At 41.8% G+C, this 20,797-nt stretch overlaps 1 protein-coding gene across 9 annotated transcripts in view; it reads right to left on the bottom strand.

Annotated features, from left to right (window-relative positions):
* ctnnd2a (catenin (cadherin-associated protein), delta 2a) overlaps positions 1 to 20,797 on the bottom strand; it is a 253,938-nt gene that overhangs the window by 5,564 nt on the left and 227,577 nt on the right. For 7 of the 9 annotated variants that reach the window (XM_037078443.1, XM_037078439.1, XM_037078440.1 and 4 more), the window contains 5 exons: positions 20,585 to 20,669; positions 11,148 to 11,274; positions 7,904 to 8,035; positions 7,254 to 7,330; positions 3,608 to 6,359 (listed from right to left, as the gene is read on the bottom strand). In XM_037078443.1, the coding sequence (XP_036934338.1) occupies positions 5,943 to 6,359; positions 7,254 to 7,330; positions 7,904 to 8,035; positions 11,148 to 11,274; positions 20,585 to 20,669 (838 nt within the window). In that variant the 3' untranslated portion in view covers positions 3,608 to 5,942. Of the gene's footprint in view, positions 1 to 3,607; positions 6,360 to 7,253; positions 7,331 to 7,903; positions 8,036 to 11,147; positions 11,275 to 20,584; positions 20,670 to 20,797 lie in introns of those variants that run through there. The other 2 variants (XM_037078446.1, XM_037078448.1) reach the window with 2 other exon arrangements.

Genomic DNA, 20,797 nt, shown 5'->3' with positions numbered 1-20,797 from the left:
TTGACTCCAAATGAATGCTTTAGTTTATGGAAATAAGCAATGGTTTGATATGCAGTTCACCAAATCAACTTCAAAAGGTGGATAATATGTTTAAGTGCCCCCCCCCCAAAAAAAACTCTGTTTTTCAAGTTTAAGGTAGAAGGAACAAACATTAGTCTCAGAGCAAAACAAACTTTTTCTTTTCAGTAGCAACTGTTTTACTGGGAATAATAAAAATAAATGTACCGTTCTTTGAGTGCCACTCATCATTTCTTTTATTTCCTGATTTGCACCTGCTATAAACAAGAGGTGTCTCAGGGTAGATGCAAATGCAAAAGTTTTTTAAGTTGTGATGTGTTCGGAGTTTTAGAAACAGCAGCCCATATGATTTGAACTGTAGCCCGTCCCAGAGCGGGGCCCTAATTTCAGCTGCCAGCTGTTGCAGGAACATTTGACAGACTCCTCTTTATTCATGAAAAATAGAAGAATTATTAGATTTTTAAAGGATGACAAAGTTTTCTGGGGCATCACTAATTTTTCATGACTAAAACAACAAATCTTCAAGTTTTCTGGTTCATCCATTACGTTGCTTCCACAACCTCGCACTTCTGCTGCTACTACTCGCATCGTGTGCTGTTGTGTCATGCCTGAACTTCTCCATCATTTCAAACGTTTCCTCATCCTTCCCAAATTTCTCCTACCCTCTTCCCTTCCTACTATTCCATTTTCTTCTCTCATCCATCCAACTGTTCCTCCCTCTACCTTACTTCTCCTTCAAGCTCCACCCTTCCCTCTCCTTCCCTTTCAGATGAGAGCATTAATTTCTCAAGGTCTATCTGTGGTACGCAGTGGCTCCATGGAGCTTCACTTCTCCTTAGACGCAAATTGATTTCACGCTCAGATCCTCGGAGTATAAATCACAGACCCTCCACCTGCTCCTCACCACGTCCCTGTCTCCTCCTTTTCCCCTTCCATCTCACTTCGCGCCATTCCCCCTCCTGTCACATCCTCTACGGCTCTCTGCTGACATATACCTGCGTGCACATACATGTATAAGTGTACGCACACATACACACATCCCTTTGTCTGACCTGAAGTGTGTGACGGCTGGATGAGCAGGGACGCTATGAGAGAGAAAGCTGGGAGAGAGGGGAGTGAAACAGTGAAGGCCGGAGGCATCTGCAGGGTGGAACCGGGCAGTTTCTAGAAAGGCTGCGCTTAGGAAAATTGAGGAGCTATTTTCATGCCACATTAAGTTACACCAGCCTTCCACTATGGGACCATGCTCAGACAGAGGAGGCTTGCCTCTATTGTGAAGGCTAATAATCAACGCAATGGAGTTATTACCCAACACTACATTTCACTGGCCTAACCCAGACGGCATCAAAGACGGCGGAGGGAAGGGAGAGGGGAGGGTGAGACATGAATTCCAATGGATTGTAACAAACGCTACTACCTCCAGCTCGGCCTCATTCACTTAATACGCCTCAAGTTCAGTTCAATCTCAGAACGGGTATTTGGGTGAATGGGATCAAAGTCACACAGGGGCGACACAAAAAGGGAACAAACAATGGGAAAAATACTGAATAGGAATTTCCATTACTGCTTTTGATGTCTGTCCAGCGTCATTATGGCATCAGTAGAGGTTGGTGGGTGCAGGAGCCCATATACACGTCTATATCATTATTATTATTATTAACACCACATCCCACTGCTGTCACTCTGGGGCAGGATCAAATATTAATCCCCCGACACACCAATGCATGCCTATCAGCGCTACGCTGTGTAAGTACATTAACTCCACGGCATCTGAAAGGGGTCATTATCAGCAGAAGCGTGAATGGGGCCCGATATCAAAAGCATTATCACACAACATGCTCCCACACGCCTGTCAGTCAAGTCCCCAGTGGATATGTTTGCATGAACAGATGATGGTATCAAGATGTTAACGGTATTGCTTGTCAGCCAGGGGGGACAACAGTGGTAAATTGTCTGTAAGAACACAGTCAATTTACTGGCATTGTTTGCATAGTGTCGCGTCTCTGGTGATAATGGAGCACTCACAATGCTACTGTTATACATTATGCCTATGAAATATAAAAAATAAAGATGAAAGCAGATTACTGTATGTACTCCGAGTCACGCATCGACTACATACAGTCCCCACTGTAGGCAACGTGAATATTAATGTACTGACTCTGACTTCATGTGGGAGCAACATAAATATAAATGAGGATTTTTCAAGTGCCATATAGAATACAAAATAAACAATATACAATGTGGGAATACAGGGAGTTAGGCAATGGACAGCCTTCAAGGTGTTGTAAAAATATCCATAAACTAGGGCAAACTTATCAGCAGCCATTTGTGTTTACAAGATTGTTTTTTTTAAAGTTAAAATGCTAACAACTTTTCTCACATCCCAAAGTGACATCTTTAAAAATGCTTTTGTCCATCCAACAACCGTCAAAATATTGGACATTTTAACTCGAAAAAACTCAAACATAAACACTACACTCTTCCCATCATTCAACTTGAAGCCATCTTTCATAGATTGTTGTAGAAAATTGGTCCTAAATCCTGAAATAAGTGAGCATCTCTGCACTTCTGGTTCTCACCTAGATGGTTAAAAGATGTTAATGATTTGTTTTACTCATGGAATACACCTTGAAATACCCCACAGATTAATTCTGAAGCTTTTCATTGGTCTTAAAATAGGCAGAAGTGGCTCACTGAGACAACAGAACTGGTTGAGAACATTAACCGTCACCACACTGAACAATGAAGCTCAGCTGGGATGACTTTGATGTGATTCGGTGTAATAATGCTCGCTTTTTACCTCAGGCGATTGGATTTCCACTTCAAAATTCATGAAAGTGGTGTTAAATTATCCTGAAGAACAAAACATGTTTCATAAATCTTTGTTTGCCACAGAGCTTATTTCCTGCAATAATTCAAAATCCAATAGAACAATCCCACGGCTCAGGATGAGTAAACACTTCAACAACAAAGAACCTTTTTAACACTTTGTCTAGTAAACAGATGTTGAAAAAAATTGCAATTTTGAAATTGGTCGTCCAAAGCTTTCTAAGGCAGTTTTTTTTGTTTTGTTTTTTCACAGAGCTACTGTGTGGTATTGCTTTATGGTACAGGCATTCATTCATGTTTCTGTACACCACCCCATTGTACATCAATTATATTTACTTTTCTATTTTCTAAAAATGTGTTTGTCCTCAGTAAGCTTATCTTGGTTTTACCTCAGTGGGTATGTGAGCAACTTCATCACCTGTAACTACTATTTCCCATTTCTGTTTTAAGAGTCTCGCTCAGAAACCTACTGAAGGCTGTGGGGAGGAAAATGTTCTGACACCAGACATCAACTGTTAGATCTTCAAAGCCACCTGAAACCCTTTTGAACAAAAAGACAGGCTGAAAAGGAAGAGCACAAACATGCAAATTAATCTAAAACACATCAAAGTGATTTAGAATAACCCATACCATCACTTTTTACTGGTGAGAAAAAACACTAATAAATGTGATGAAAACATCAGACGGAGCAGCTAATTCCAGAAAGAACTTCTTTGCTGGAAACCTCATTTGTTAAAGATGACAATAGTGGAGACCATGGTGTTTGATTGCAAAGAGTCTTTTTATTTTTCCTTGTGTTTTCAAGTACGGTCCTCTCTCAGCAGGGTCATCTAAGAAGCATGGACACACAATAACACACAACTCGCACCAGAGCCTGAGCATCTTCAGGTGGGATTTCTCTTTTGTCTTGATTGGGGAAGAAAGGGAGGGAGGGTGGATCTGGTAAGGAGGGGGGAGGGGGCTGATCAGCAGCTTTCACGTTTAGGTCAAGTGAACAAGAGTCCTGTTGTACACCACATAATCATTTTTTTCTCTGCGAACATTTGTTGCATTTAGTGACACTGACATCTGCACATAAAAATTATATATATATTTATATTTATATTCATATATTCATAGATTTGTCATTCTATATCAACAATTCATTCTAGTGATTTTTACCTTGGTTTTTCATGTTGTAAAACCGGACAAACTGTCGGTAGGAATGCCTTGTTTGGACACTGATTTTTACAGGGACGCACACACACATACACGCAACAGAGGGCATACACACACTACTACACACATGCATGCATAGATACGCTCACTCAAGTTTACGTGTACACACCCGGGCCACGCATTCTGTCACATACACACACACACACACACACACACACACACACACACACACACACACACACACACACACACACGCACACACACACATGCACGCACACACGCGCACCCGCACATGCTCAGCCAACACAGAGAGGCAGGTCTGTACACCTATGGGAGGGAGATGTTACTCATGATCCCCAGCAATAAGTACGGCTTCACCTGATCAAAACACAAGAAAATAAAGTTACAAACAGCAGAGGGAGTCATCCGGTCATTGTCTGTAAACTTCGACAGAATGTCCCTTGAAAGTCCTCCAGGACTGACCCACGAGGTGTCAAAGTTTGGCACAATGTCATGTCTCTCTCTTTCTCTTTATCTCTACTGTACACTGAGATGTACAATGTTCACGGTGGCTCTTGTGGGACAGACCAGGTACTATGCACAAGTGATGATGAGTAACCACTGAAAGTTGACATGGTCAAACATATCAGCTCCCCAAAAAGGAAAAGACAACCCTTTCCAAAGACAGAGAGTGTGCTTTAAAACATACACATATATTCTTTAGGCAGTGAAAAAGCACTTCTTGTTGTTGATGGGGAATCTGGAGTCGATGCTGCTCTGCCAATCTGATGCTCTGGCAGCCTTGAACTGCTTGTGACGTTTGAGCGTGTCCACAACAAAATCCACTCGATGGAGAACACAAATACTGCAGGGGTTTCCTCTCTGGCTAGGAAAAGGGCAAAACAAAAGTGTCTGCTGACATCCATCCTGACGATGTCTGTCTTTTCTGTTTCTTTTGTTCACGTTTTACTTATTTTTGTTGCTTTTGTTCTTTTTAGTCACTAGTAAGTCATGGAAAAAAAATCATAATTTCATAAGTGGCCCCATCAAAAACATGTGTAATATACACACTATATCAACTTTGAACTGTACACAGAAAATAAAAATGCTTTTTTGAAAGAGAAAATTTATAAAAGTACAAATAAAAAAGATGTAAAAGAATGATGACAAAAATGAAGTCTGCTGAAGATGACTTGGAAAAACAAATTCAGTAGCTTCTGTAGGCGGCAAGGCCATCGCAACAAAAAACGGGATAAAAGCTGTGCTACGTGTGTCACTCAGTTGAAATGGTAAACATCCACTTCTTGCCTTGTGCCTGATGTGCTTTCATCTTTTTTTCTGTGCTTTTATTCTTCCTGACCTCCTCAAGGGTGCTCATGGCATCTTTGTCTCCCCTCTCTTCCTCCCTCCGTCTTCAAAAGGTCAGGCTACTTTCTGCCCCTACAAAGAGCTCACCCTCATCTGCTGCCCATTATTTCGTGATCCAATCTCTCTCTTTCTCTTTAGGCCTCTACGTACTCTCTGTACCTGCATGTTTTCTCACTTCTTTTCTTCCTATATTACCCTGCCCACTCCTCTCTCACCTTCTCAAACACACTTCTTCATATCTACTCCCACCTTATCCACTCACTGGTGCAATGGAGCTGACTCTGAAGAAATAAAGCGGTCTGGAAAAAAAAAAAAAAAGGAAAATGTCGGCATGCACATGCACAGTCTCTCTTTGTCACTCGACCAGACTTCACTTCGTAACCCCACTAGCTCTGTCTTCCCCCTTTATTTTAGAGAACACAAATTTTCTGCTACTGGCTACAAGTTTCCGCTTCAACATGCCACTGGCTGTCACTTTGTGTTTATCTGCTGTTGATCGCTTGCAAAAATAATCCCTTTAACACACGCACACACAGACTCGCTCTTGCCCCCCCATCATCATCGTCTAACTAGACCCAGGAGTCAGGCGAGGCTGGGTAGTGGCTAGTCTCGTAGTTAAGTTCGCTGTATGGCCGAGAGGCCGAGTAGAAGTCTACGTAGTTGCCTGTGGATTTGAGGCCCAGGTGCATACGCAGGTCTTCCCGTGGGTCTCGGGGCGGTCCCGCGGTGCTCGGGGGCTGCTGGGGTTGGGCCTGAGACTGGGCCTGAGCCTGGACCTGTGGCTGCGGCTGGGATGGAGGAGGTGGAGGGCCCTGGTCCTCGTAGTAGACCTCATCAAAGCTCCGGCTCTGGCTGTGAGGCGGAGGCTGTGGTGGCTGAGGCTGAGGGAAGGAAGGAGGGGGGGGGTAGGGTTCGTAGTCTTTTAGCATGGCTGACGGGCTGTCCTGCTGGGGCTGTGGGGGCACGACGCAGGGCTGGGCTGGAGCCTGAGTGGGGGGAGTGGTGGAAGTGTCGGAAAATTGGAAGGTGGGGATGAGATGCAGCGGGCGAGAACGGAGAGTCATGGAAATGTGAGTAGTGGGAGCAGGGTGAAAAGAGAGGAGATAAAAGTGGAGAGATGGAGAGGAGAGGAGAGTGGCAGGTGGAGAGTGATCACATGGAGAGAAAGGGTTTGAAAGGCAGGCAGGTATGGGTAAAAAGACTCAGATAGGAATCACTTGGGAAGGGGCTCATGCTGTGAATTCTCTATAACATGCAGGTACTGAAGGGGACAATTTATCTCTACCATTGTAACTCTCATAGGCTGGTTGTGTGTGTGTGTGTGTGTGCGTGTGTTTAGATGTGTGTCTGAAAATGCAGTCATATGTGAAAAAACGAATAATAAAGTTCGTATGAGGATAAAAGAACTAGCATTAATCATAAATTTAATCCAGATGATCAAGAAAGTGTGCACTTCTAATCTTCCAAGTCAAGGGCTATGATGCTTTCTGTTAGCCCTCCCTCTTCAGCAGCAGAGTCATTAAACAGAAGCAAATAATTTACTGCAATCAACTAAGGTAATCAATTTAATTGCCAGATGGGTGTGATTTCAGTTTGCAGTGGTTTGATGCTGCGTGAGCTGAAGATGTCCGCCTGTTGTCACTGCATCTCTTTTCACGGTGAGACACCTTTGTGTGCCTGTGTGTGTGTGTGTGTGTGAGAGTGTGTTCTTCCATGAGGCTGCTATCTCCTCTAATAACCACCTTATCATGACAGCACATGCCATTTTAAAAGAGCCCGGGCGACACACATGCACTGCTAAGACCTGCTGTGCTGGTGTGTGACTGCATGTACATAAAAAAATGTGTAGAACATTGATAGTAGTGAGTATTTTAACTCACCTGGTTTTGCTTGATATCATCGCTGGCTGTCAGGTATGAGTTTCGAAACAACGTAGATGTCCCGCAGGATACTTGAACTGGGTAGACAAAGCATAAAAGAAATGAGAAAAGACAGCAATTCAAAGTGAATGAATGATAACGATAACTAGTACCACTACTGCTGCTAATAATAATAATTCAAAGACCAATAAAAACCGTGGGAAATTCCACAATTGGCTTAGTCTAATATCAGCTAATTAGAGTCCAAATCTTTCTGCAGTCCGTCTAAAAGTTTGGCAATTAGTCTGTCCTTTGTGGCCTCGAGAGAACATTGTACGAGGAAGAGAAAAAAAAGAAATGAGCAGGAATAAAGTACCAGAAAAGATAATATAAAAAGAGTCACTGACAATGGGAGAGCGAGAGGAAAAAGAAGAAGCAAATGAAGAAAGAGAGCAGATGTTAAAAGACAGGAAAAATTAGAGAAAAAAGTCAAAGGAGGAAGAGAAGGAGCATAGCACGGGGTCACAAACAAAAATATAGAGGCGTGAGGAGAAATAAGGAAAGTTTAAAGAAGAGAAATAAATATTAAGAGACGGATAAAACAGAATCATTTAATTATTCCTTGTCTCTTCATCACAAACACACACACACACACACACACGCATACACACCTGCCATGCCATCTTTCCGGGATGTGTGCTCTCCTTTGTTGCTATGGAAACCAGCGTTGGTTGCCGTGGAATCGTAGTCCATCTTGCGTTCCTTCAGACTCATCATCTCTCTGGGGGAGGCTGGAGCGCTCGCTGCACGCACACATGCAAGAACACACACACGCGCGTGCACACACACGTGCACACACAAAATAATGAGCAATAAACCCAGAACAGCATGTGCCTTCACACTCTGCATGCTTGTATTTGTGTGTGTGTGTCTTGCTCTTTCAAGGTGCAGAGTCATTATTCATCATTTAGCTTGTCGGCATCAAGGGTCACCTCCAGCACGTTGAAGTGCTTCTGGGAATTCACACACACATACGCACACACTTGGTTTTGGATACATTATTTCAATATCAAATTCACATCTGGCACACATTTCCTCAATTCAGACAATGAATCGCAGCAAGCAGTATGACTGATGAGAGGCATGTAGTCATCTTATCACAGCTGCTTGTTTAGTGGTTATTTGACAAGAAATACAATTATGATTCACCTCACACCAATTTACAGTTCCATTTTTATTTGTGTGTGTTTTTACTGTTAACTTTGTTGCCAACTTTTTCTTCCAACACCTTCAATTTCAAATCTATTTTACATCTTCAAACCTTGCAATGTTTTCTATTTCTCACATTTTCCACACATATGCCTCTGTGTAACCACACATAATCACACATGCAGTCAAGAGCAGATCCGGCACACAGACTGTACATGCAGAGTTTTTTCCCCCCCTTGCTTTGCCCTCTTCACTCTCACACACACACTAAGCATGTCACAATGTAATCCCCTTATAGCAAACTTAAAGTGCTTACTCAGTCCCTGTTATCTCGACACACTGAAGTGCCAGAATCCTGCGCACCTATGCATTGGCCCCTTCATTCGGCTTAGCTAAATATTCCTGTAACCATCCACCATACATACAGTATATGTTATATATAATGTATACCCTCACAAGTGAAGGGCATTCTAAAAATAAGATGTTTGGATGTGAACTGCAGACTGTAGATACTTGAAAGAACGTGCACATGCATCAATAGCCAATATGTGTGTATGAATATCTAACACACACACGCACGCATTTAATAAAGCGCACCACTCTCAGTTGCATAAGCACAAACAATTTCAACAAAAAAGAGATGTAAAGCACGCCAAAAAAATCAGCATAAAAAAGCCTTTGTTCTCTTTAGCTGTTCTCCTACAGTACACCCTGATAACAGCAGCTGGGCAAAACACTTGCAAATATGACCAGCCAAATGGAATAAAGGCATTTTAAGTGGTTATTGGAGTGCCTTGGAATCTCAATTTATCTATTTGAATACTAAGGCAATACTTTTTTTTTAACAAACACTTAAAGAGACTATTTGGTTGGGGTAAATCCCAACAATTCGGTAAATCAAGAAAAGCACAGGAAGACAGTCTTTTATAATGTTTTGGTATTTAATTCGTGGCATTTGACACCTCTGCTGCATTTTTCTATTAAGGTGGGTGCTCAAACCTGTCACAGGCTCCCCCAGAGACAGCGCCTTCACTATTGGATATTCACCTGCTGGATATGAGAGCCTGGGAGACTCGTTCTATCAGCGCAAAACACAGCAGGACCCTGTGGGGGCCTTGATGGATGCAAAGGTCTCTCCCTTTGTATCTCCTTCTGTCTCTCTGCCATCCTTCGCAGCCTGAAACCTCCCTGACTCGTCTCTATCTCTTTCACAGTTTTACCACTCTCTCTCTCTCTCTGCCTGCACGCCATCATTACTCCTTCTACTTTGATCCATCTCTAAGGGGCCGGATTGCAGTCTGGAGCATATGCAGAGAGGAGATACAGATGCATGTGGGTGTGTGTGTATGTGTGAGAGTGCATGTGTGCGTGTTGAGGCAGCCAGTAAAGAGCGCAAGATCAGAGGGAGAGGTGAGAAGAAAGTAGGATTACCGCAAGGAGGAGAAGGAGGAGAAGAATAAAATGGGTGAACTAGAAGGGCCGGACAAATGCAAAGGCAAGGAGTATAAGGCAGTGTGTGTGTGTGTGCGTGTGTGTGTGTGTGTGGGGTGGGGGAAGGGTCATTTTCAGCCATTTTCCATTTACCCCACCTCCTCAACTCACTACAACTCACAGATTTCTCTATGCACAATCATCTCAAAAGTCCTTATTTCAATGTCGCTGGCCAAAGTCAAATCCTCCTTCACTTCCTCCCCACTGCATTAACCATCCCTCAATCCCTAATTCTTCTTGCCTCCTTGCTTTTCTCTTTATCTCCGTCTCTGTTTATCTCACCCCCCTCTTTCTCTGTCGCCCTTATTTCTCTCTCTCTCTCTCTCTCTCTCTCTCTCTCTCACACACACACACACACACACACACACACACACACAAAAACACTTTTTCTCTCCCACCCCCTCTGTCCCTCTCTCTCCCCCTTAGCTGGGTCCTTGAAGACCTCTCTAAGCTGAGAGGAAGGAAAAGTACTTTTCTGCCTCATCAGCCAGCTAAGCCCAGTGTGGAGAAAGAACAGCTAAAGGCTCCTCTACTACTCATGCTAACAGCTAATGCTAATGCACCCTTTGCTAAGCATGAAGGCCAGTGGGCTCAAGCTAAAGGCTAATGGTAATCATACTTTACAGCATGAAAGCCTGTGGGTGGCTGACGCTTACGGCTATTTAACCCCGTTGTAAAGACTGATCGACTGGTAAATGTTGACGCTAGTGGCTAATGTCTAAAATTATAGCTCATTAACTCATGTGTGTCCTGTACCCTCAAGATGCACTCATGTCCAGACACATGTGCAACCACCATAAACATTGTTGGTTTTTATCATTGCAGCTTTTGCGAGGCTAAATTCATTCCATAAGAACAATATAAGGGGGGACCTCTTGTCACAAATGTTATATGATCACAAGAATTAATAAATGAACCATATCTAGAATGACATAACCATCAGCTCTAGTCTTGAGGAGATGATAGTTTCACAAGTTTTGCAGCTGAATTTCTCCAGGACCCACTGATCCTGCCAGTTGAGATTACAAAAACCTACATTTAGATAAAATTTAATCTCAGCTCAAAATTAGAAAAAAAGGAGCTTCTTTTAGGAGAGGTCTCACTTGGAAAAACTGTCCTCTGTCTTAAACTGGAATTGGTGGTACAAGTCCAAGAAGGAAATTTGCACACACACACCTGCGCATTAAAACACACAAAATCTCATGCGTTCCTCACCAGAGCGGTTATTTGGGGACGTCCTGACAGGAGAGACGGAGGGGGTTCGTGAGGAGGAGTAGGGCCTCTGTCTGTCTCTCTCTATCGTTGAGGCAGAGCCCACAAAGTGATACTGGGAGTAACCGTCCTGTAAAACAAAAATACACAAACAAAGAAGAAACTGGTTACCGTTTGCAGTGCACAAACACAAAATCCAATATCAAGTTGGTGAGAAGTTTGGGATTTTTATTATTATTTTACATTAAACAAAGATGAGTCCAAAAGGGGTCTACAGTCACTTCCTGTTTAAACAACGCTTAGTATGTGGGCCATCTGTGTTTTTGTGAGTGTGACATTTTTTTCATGTTCTGTCTAGTAAGCTTGATACCCTAATACTGATACAAATATGTTTGATAACTATTTTTTGAACTTGTTTTGTGCTAGCATCCAGAGATCTTTTACTTTGAAACCCTCAGTTGATTAGATTTTAAACTTCAAATGGAGGAAAAGACAACTTTGTTTTTCTTAAAACAATCCCAAGGATAAAGCTGTAGGTGTGTAGTAGGAAGGGGCCCTCAACAATGGCTACAACACTGGTTTAGTGTCAAAGAATAAGTTCACAAAAAAGGAAAATTCAGCCATTTTATCTACCCACCCACATGCTCATGCAAGGTTGGGTGAAGACTCACAAAAGGTTTCTGGAGCGTCACAGCAAAGCAGTGTTTCAGCATTCTTGTGAAAAGCTGGAATATATGAGGAATTGCTTCAAATCGTAAAAAAACAAAACAAAAAACAATGGACAATGGAAAACCCCCCACCAAAAACCATTTAATGGATCCATATAGCTTGTCAGGTGTAACCCAAGTCTCCAGAAGCCCCAAGATCCCAAATCGATTTGAAAAAACTATGTACACCCTTAGTGAATAGTGGAGACAGGGACAGTGCAAACACTCTTAGTTGTAGTGAAGATTTTGACTTTAAAAAGCTGGTAAATAATGTATTTTCAAATCAATCTGGGATCTTGAGGCTTCTGGAGACCTGAATAACAATGGATGAGTTGATGGAGCCATTGTCTTTCTTTGAAAATTGTTTTTAAATAATTTTCAAACAAGTCCCCAGCTTCGTCAGTTGTCTATGAGAAGTCTGAAACATTGTTTTGCTGGGAAGCTCCAGAAATGTTTTGTGGACTATGAAACTTCACCAGACTTTCCATCAGCACAAAAGTGAGAAGATAGTGACTTGGGTTAACTTTAAGGAATTACAGAACTATACTGATAGTGTCATGTTTTTTTTCTCCTTTAAAAGCAGAGCAGAAATATTAAAAGCTACAACTTTGGGCACAATTGTGAGAACCTCACCATGATACACAAGCTAAGGACACACTCCCATACAATTCTGTATATAGTACATCATGCATTAATTATTCATAATTTAGAACAGATCAGAAGGGATCACAATGATTGTATAATGCTCAAGTGGAAAAAAGTTTATCCTTGATCACTTGTCACAAAAAACAGTAATGTGTAAATTTTATTTAACACTCGTGTGAGAAATTGTGTTTCTATATTGGATTTCAGGAGTTTACAAGTCAAAAATGTATTCTGGACAATGACACACAACACCCAAATGTGCACATACAACCATCCACACAACCCAAATAAACACGTTTGCATAAAGCCTGAGCTTAGTGATCATCTCACTGTCCTTGTAGAAATAAAATTAATACAACTAACAACTGCATGAACATAATTACTGCCAAGCCAATGACTTTGTATCTGTATTAGTTTAGCAGTGACGGGAGCAAAGCCCTTTTCATAAAAATGGATTATGAGAGTCAACAACAATCACAGAGCTGGAACTAAATTCAATTTAGCATTAAGATAATTGGCTACCTCTGAAAGCAAAACGCAAGCAGATGATGAAAGATAACGCAGGCATGTCCCATCATAGCTTTACTGTCTGTAGGCCTCAGCTTGGCTGTGGGAAACTGGTTAGACTCCGGTGACTGTGAGTACAACAATGAGAGGTGAATCACTCCAGTACAGTTAGGCTGGAGAGGGAGACGGAGGGGAGGAACATGAGACGACTGAGAGATGGAGGAGATGAAGCAGAAAGAGAGGGAGGAGGGACGAACAGGGCAGAAGCTGAGAGAGACAAAAGAAGATACAAAGTAATGAGAGCTATGGGGAGGAGGGAGGATGATGGAGGGAGAGCAATGGCAGGAGGGAAGAGATAGCAAGAGGAGGAGAGAGGTAACTGAAAGGGGGGGCTGCAGATGGAGAGGTAGAAAGAGAGGAGAGTGGGCTGGAGTGAGCACAGTCCTATGTCCTCCCCTGACGCCTGGCACAGCATTGAGGACTGATAGAAAACTGGAATCTCTGACACACAGCAGTTCAAAGGTTCCTCCCCCAACACATTTCATCTTAAACCATGGAACCATCTTATGGAACACTGGGCCTCTGCACACTTGGACACTGTCAAACTGTCATGCTGCTCAAACGAACAGTCACTGAATACTGAATAATGAATGTATTTTGTAGACTGATGCGTTTGGTCTGTGCAGCTAACAAATGGGGTCCAGGAAAACAAATTTGTATTTCCCCTCGTACCTGGAGTGCTATTTATCCAGCTAGATTCTTCTGGTGTGAGTTGCTGCGTTGCTGAGATACCGCTGATGAAATATCTGCCTCCTTTTGAATATATTGGAACTACAGCCTGACAAAATTGCCATCTTTGGAAACTTTTGGGAAATCCACTTGAATTTAAAGTAAGTTCTGTTGGTTTAAACAATGATCAGCTGCACAGCATTAGTTAATAATGTCGAACCCAGCAGCCAGTCAGTGAGGTTTAGTAGGTTCAATAAATATTACATCAACAACAAAATTTAATCTGGGGCCAAATCCGACAGTGGCAAGTTTTTTTTTTTGCACCAGATCAGAGGTCCAGTGTTACTCAGTGAAAATCTGCACTCTGAAGCCTTCCATTGTGAGCTAATAACATGTCCACAACAACTTTCGCTCCATGCAGTATACTTATTCTACTTGTCTGGCCTTTTTTCTCTTCTCTTTACACCCCAGCTCCCCTCTTTCTGTTTCACAGCCTCGAACTCTCCTTTCAGCTCCTACTGTAAAAATGAGATGGTTGCTAGGCAACCATTCTGCCTGTTGCTCTCACCATCACTGGATGCTTAGTTGAAGGTCGTGGGACTCCGAGGTAAAAAGCGATTACAGCCCCGACAAATGAGGTGTATGTGTGTGTGTGTCTGGCGGCGCTCATGCCAGACAGCAATTATGGCAAAAAAATTGTAAAAGGTTACACATGATGAGTGGTGGGTCCCCTCTGGGCCTCAGAGACCACTGAACATTGTCATTTTTTCAGGACTTCAATCCTTCCTCTCTCTCTCTCTCACTCTCACTCATTTCACTCTCAGATTTACAGTTGCGAGTGCTTTACTCACACATGATCTATCCATCATCACAGGAATAATCTGCCTCTGACCTTTGCATTCTTTATTTTGCTTGCTTGAGGTCCTGCAGATTTAGAAATTGACCTTTACTCTGCTGGTGCATTTATTGTCAGTGGCTCAGAATAGTGTAGGAGTGTGCCACAGCTCTTCCTCTGTGTCTTTCCAAAGCACTGTTGTTAGCCTTTAAATTTATGGAGGCTATCTTGACACCCCCATCTCCTCGCTCTCTGTCTCTCACTGTGTAAAACATCAGAGGGAATTTTATTCTTTTGCAGCAGTGTGTGTTTAAGCCATAGTCAAAAACGCCAACAAACTGTGAGACTCAAATGCTTGTTTCATTACAATCAGATGATCAGTTTTGCCAGCTTTGTCAGTGACAAATTAGAATATTTTTGGTACATAAACTTTGTGTCACTTTTCCCTCAAATGTACTAATTTAATTTCTGGGTACCTCCTGAGCATTATGTGTGCAACAATCCTGAAGAGGACTAGGTTGTGCAATCAGTGACCTCACACACAGACATCAATTTCTCACTCACTCATATCACACAAACACACCCACACACACGAATTACACATCCCTGGAACATATTGTAAATCTGTCACTCGAGTGACAAACACAGCATCTCTCTGACCCTCAACCCCATCTGTCATACAAGTGTGTGTATCTGTTTTAGTGATTTGTGTTTGTTTGTGATGTATGCGCGTGATAGGAGTATGATATGTGTGCTCACATGCGCGTGTGTGTGAAGAAAGAGTGTGTCTGATTAAGTGCCTGAGCTCGATCATTTATCATGAAATGAGGCATGGCAGCCCAACAGAAATTACGCACTGAACAGGAATATGACGAAGTGTAACAGTGTGAATACACAGAATTTAATTCGTACACAAGAGAGCGAGCGCATATGTTTCGGTGAAGAGAGAATTGAGTCCTTCTGGGTCCTATTAAGGATGGGTCTATTTACAAAGTGACCATGTTTCAAGTTCTTGCTGTCTACAGAAATCCCCTGTCGAACAGTACCGCACATTTGTTGTTTTCTGAAAAGATGACCAGGATCTGTACGCACGCACACACACACAGTATAAGGACCCATCCTGTCGAATAATTCAAATAAAATCGGGTAAAAGTAGAGTTTTACCACACTCTGGAGACTATTATACATGATTTATCCTAAAGTCGGTGCTAGTGTTGCTACAAAGAGATTTCAGCGTTGGTTTATTTATGACTGCTGCACCACTGATCTTTCAAGTCATCTCAGATGCTATTTTCATACCGAGTTACTGTTTATTTATGGGCCCTCAACTTTTCATTTTAGTGTGTTCAAAAACTGCTGGGCAGACCAGCCCCCCGTTCTGTTGCAATTCTCTTTTTCTTTCCCCCTCCCTCTCACTGCTCCCATGGCACTGCTGTAGGAAGTGATTAACTCTTCTTGATGCAGTTTGACAAAAATACACATTTTCAAAGACACACAAACTTGCACAGAACCAAACAGGCATGTGTACCCATGCCCGTAACTTCTACGCAGTTTAAAAGTGTGTTGAAAATGCTCTCATTACTTCAAGACTTCAAAGCAAACAAGTCTTTGCCAAGGCGGTTAAAACTGACTCATTATTGACCCAACACTTTTTTCCTATTTCTAAAACCACGCACACGCACACACACACACAAAGCTCAAGCTTGCATATTTTCAAACAGCAAAAATTTCGAGAACCCACCTCACTTTCTTCTCTCACTTCCCGCTTTCTTTTTCCTGCTTTGCCACTGTCTCTTTCTCCCCCTTTGCTCAAAAACATTCTGCAGAGACACCCGACTCCACTTTCGTCTAAAATGTATGCTAATCCATGTTTGGATTGGAGGCTAACAGGATTTTTGCAACACCCATGACCTAATACGTAACGCAGGGATACTAGCGGTAAAGTCACTTATTTTGAGCTCTGGACTTGGGTGATAAAGTCGAAGTGTGCATCCTTGAACGTAACAATTTCCACAGTTACAAAATTAGGCCGGTTTGTCACTTAACAGGCTCTGTTCATGCAATTTAGGCAGTAAACAGTAAGCTATGCTGTCTGTCAACCTTTAAAAAGTAATTTTTAGAGGGACTGTGTATAGCATAAGCAATAACTTAACTTTCTGAACTGCTTAGAAGGTGTCAAAAAAGTGAGTTAAATCAAAATTGTTTGTGCAGTATTTAATTAAAGTTGTCCTGGATAACAACATCATTTTAACTGCATTACAAGATCTTGATCATTCAAATATGATGATGAAGTACAGGTGGATGAGTTAGGATGAAACTGTGGATGCTACAAGAGCACAGACTAGAGATGATATCTTGTTTCAATTTAAAGATGATGGATGAGGTTTTTTTTCTGTTGGTGTGGAGCGAAAAAGTAATTTTCCTTTTTTTTCATTGAATTAATGTTTACATCATATCGGATCAAATGAAACAGATGCAAGACTCAATTTGATGCTTCGAAATGTGCAGCCATCAATCTTGAGCAGATTGTTACCTTCCTTTAATATCTGTCTTTATTAAATCCTAGTCTGGTAAAAAATGCCCTTGAGGCAAACAATGTAAGTGTAAAAAATAAACAAACATATTAATAATTCCCCAAAATATGAATCAACTTTTGTCTGGCCTGGTTGCCGTGTAAAGCCAACGTCCTTCATGTCTGATCACTGGAGTGTTATGCCATCCAGTCGAGTGTAATGCTATCCAGTGGCAATGATTAGAGAAGTGTGAAGCAGATGAGGCTCCAAGGGGCCACATGGGGATACTGTTCAGTGTAATACTGGGGATGAGAGGATGACGAATGAAGAGAGGGACACAGTCGTCAGGATGAGGCGAGCACACGCTGATGCCATGAGGCGGCCTGTCCTGAATTGACTGCAGCAACAGTCAGAACTCTTGGACTCTGAGAGCCCACTGCAAATCACCATAGAGGGAATCGCTGCACTAGTTTCTGTTATTCTCAGTCAGAGTCTAATGCTCGTTGATTGTCTCTCGAAATGGGTGGAACAAATAGTCATTGGCTTGAGCTATTTCTTTCACTTACTTCTACTGTATTAACACCTCAAAAGATATTTCTTTATATATGTCTCATTACTTAAAAGAACAGCAGCTCGCTCGTGTTGTTTCAGGATTGTTTGAGGTTTGACATCTTTGAAAACTTAAGTTCAGATACTTGAAATTCAAGTGGGAAATACTAGTTTATCATTTGAGGAAAACAACACTAGATGAAATGACTTGTTGAAGTGAATCATGTCGCGGCGTGAAAATAATCTCTCTTGATGTTTAACTGAACATCTTTCAACAAAGATTTCACATTAAAAGCTGAATATGGGATGAGACTGAGTAATATGAAGTTGTCCAAAACAAAATAAATGAGCGACACTTCACTATGCAGCATCAGCCAATGACATGCACACTTCAACAAATTAACACTTCAGAAGGTAGACATCTAAAAGTGATCATTAGAAGCATCGCAGAAGTATCATTTGTCACAAGGGGGTTGCATTGTGCAGCATTATTTTTAAACGTGTATATTGTTCACATGCAGCTCAAACACATCAGCAGCTTCTTTCTGCTTTTTTCTCTCTACACAGAGATACACGAGACAAATTCAAAGCCAAGGACACCTCTCTGGAACATGTTGCTTAATATTTGCAAATGTCTCACTGCAACTTGTTGATCATGCTTCTAAGGTTTTAGTGTGCTGAATGGCAGATAACCTTGGTGGCAGATATTCACTCAACAACACTCATTACTGACGAGTGAAAGAACCAGAACATCTGTCATTACTTTTAATCAAATTGCAAATGCACGTGGGTAGTTGTCATTTGAAAAGAAACAAAAGAGACGGGGGAGGAGAAAGTGGGTTTCAACAGTATGTATGAGTGTGTGAGAGGGACAGAGAGAGATAAAAGAATGTGTGTGTGTGAGTGAGCAGCACAAACACAAATCATAATTTCTCTCGCACTTTTTCGCACGGTTTTCGCACTTCTTGCTTGTTTGTGCCATTCTCTGTGAGATAAAAGTTAGCTACTGAATTAATGTGCGACAGATCTCTTGCCGTGGAATGTTTTAACACCCCTCAGCCTTCATGATGGGTTAAATAACCACTGGCACTGATGTCAGCCTGTGTGTGTGTGTGTGTGTGTGTGTGTGTGTGTTTGGGAAAAAAATACAAAAGGCCAGTGACTAACACAAAGTTATTGATCCTCTTGCTTCTGTAAACACTGTTGCTCAGTTGTGATGGTGCCCAGCAGAACCCAATTACTCTTTTGTTTGGACGCTGTTATGACTGACCTCAAGGCGGAAGTGCCACACACACACAAGCAACACACACAACAAAAGTACATAGCACACAACCTAAAGCCACACAGAAATAACGGACCTGCAACTGTATGCCCCGCCACGCACCTTAACACTTGGTTACATTCAAAAACATAAACCCTCAAGCAGTTATGTGGACACTACTGTTAACCAGCGTTATCGAAATAAATATGATAACACTGAGATCTACCTCGGCATGTAAAGACAAAATAGATGTCACTCACTGGCAGTTACTTCATCCTTCCTTAAAAGTTTATTTTACGAGCGTACTTACAGTGTCAACCCTCCTCAGTGCCCATGGAATTGAACCAGCATCTGGCAAATGTAGCTACTGCTCAGTTAAAATATCATGTAGCGTCATGTTCTTTGTATGGACTACATTTCTTTCACACTGCTGGGAAAAATTGGGGTATGGACTGATTTGCAATAAAAAATGCATCTCACAAAATTCATATCAGGCTTAGTTTCCTAATAAATATGATCGTTTAATTTGTTCCCCATTTGTATACTTTGCGAACAATATAAACTACAAAAACTGCTGACTGACAGTAGTAGCTAGTGTCAAGCACTGGCAGTGTCTGGCTGAGCTGTTGATTGCAGGAAGGTATTAGCTAAGCTTAGCAGCTGCTAAGCCAGCAGAGTTTCACACTGAGTCTGAGAAACAACAGCAAACCCTGACAATGATTAGTCCAGACCAGAAAGCAAGACATATTTCAGCCAGTGAAGTTTCAGCTGGGTATCAAAGAACATAGAGGTCACGCCAAAATCTTCAGCTGTCCAAATACAAAAGGGCAACTTACCATTTGGAATAAATCAAAACTTAAACTGAGCATTCCGTGTGGTAATCAGTTGCTTCAGTTACAACAAAGATTTGTCTGAAACACCTCTCTGAGTGAAAGTAAAAAGCCCCCATCCTTATACAGTTCATCCTATCCCACTGTTCAAGGCCAATTTGCCATATATCCTGATACATTTCTTAATTATAAAGATGCTCTGTCAGAGATGTAAAGTCCTACTCCCAGTCTGTTTTAATAACTGTTTTAACAGAGTTTGATACTCTTCTAGCTCCTTCACAACATGGGTGTGTGTATCCTGACTACATAATTAAATGTATATGCACACACACACACACACACACACACACACACACACACACACACACACACACACACACACACACGATTTATCCTAAAGTTGGTGCTAGTGTTGCTACAAAGAGATTTCAGCTTCTGTTTATTCATGACTGCTGCACCACTGATCACACAGACACATATATATGTCAGTGTGTTATATACATCTTTATAGATAAATTGGGGTACATTGCACTACTTTACAATACTGTTTTAGGTTAATGTTAATAAACAAAGTTAATATTACAACTCTTTGATTAAATATTCACAGAATATTAGCCTGGAACATAGCAAAGCATGAAAGTTGTTAAATCCACAAAAAAATGTGATTGATTCATTATGTAATCTGCATGCAGTAGACTTATCACATAATGAGTGTGCTCTTACAAAGATGGGCGTCACATTAATTCCTAATTGAATGTGGGTCGCAATTCTTCTAACAGGAGATATATATAACCACACATGACATTACTGAGTGGAGAGCAAATGTTTCGACAGTTGAGTTACTGTGTGTGTGCTGTGTCCTACCTTCTTGTAGAGGGAGCGCAGGTCTCTGTACTGCCACATACTGCTGAGGACCTGAGAGGCTGCCTTTACCACCTTTGCTGAGTGTCTGGAGAGACACAGAGAAAGAAGGAGGATTATTTCTCCTGGATCCCATTTCTTTGAATAATGTCGCTATGTCATTCTGTCCTCTGTCTTTACCAGCTGTACAAGATGTGTGCAGGCCAGTGGCACTTG

The sequence above is a fragment of the Acanthopagrus latus genome, chromosome 19 (genome assembly GCF_904848185.1).
Source record: "Acanthopagrus latus isolate v.2019 chromosome 19, fAcaLat1.1, whole genome shotgun sequence".
Lineage (NCBI taxonomy): Eukaryota > Metazoa > Chordata > Actinopteri > Spariformes > Sparidae > Acanthopagrus > Acanthopagrus latus.
Note: the sequence above shows the minus strand (reverse complement) of the source record. Positions and strands in the feature narration are given on the sequence as shown.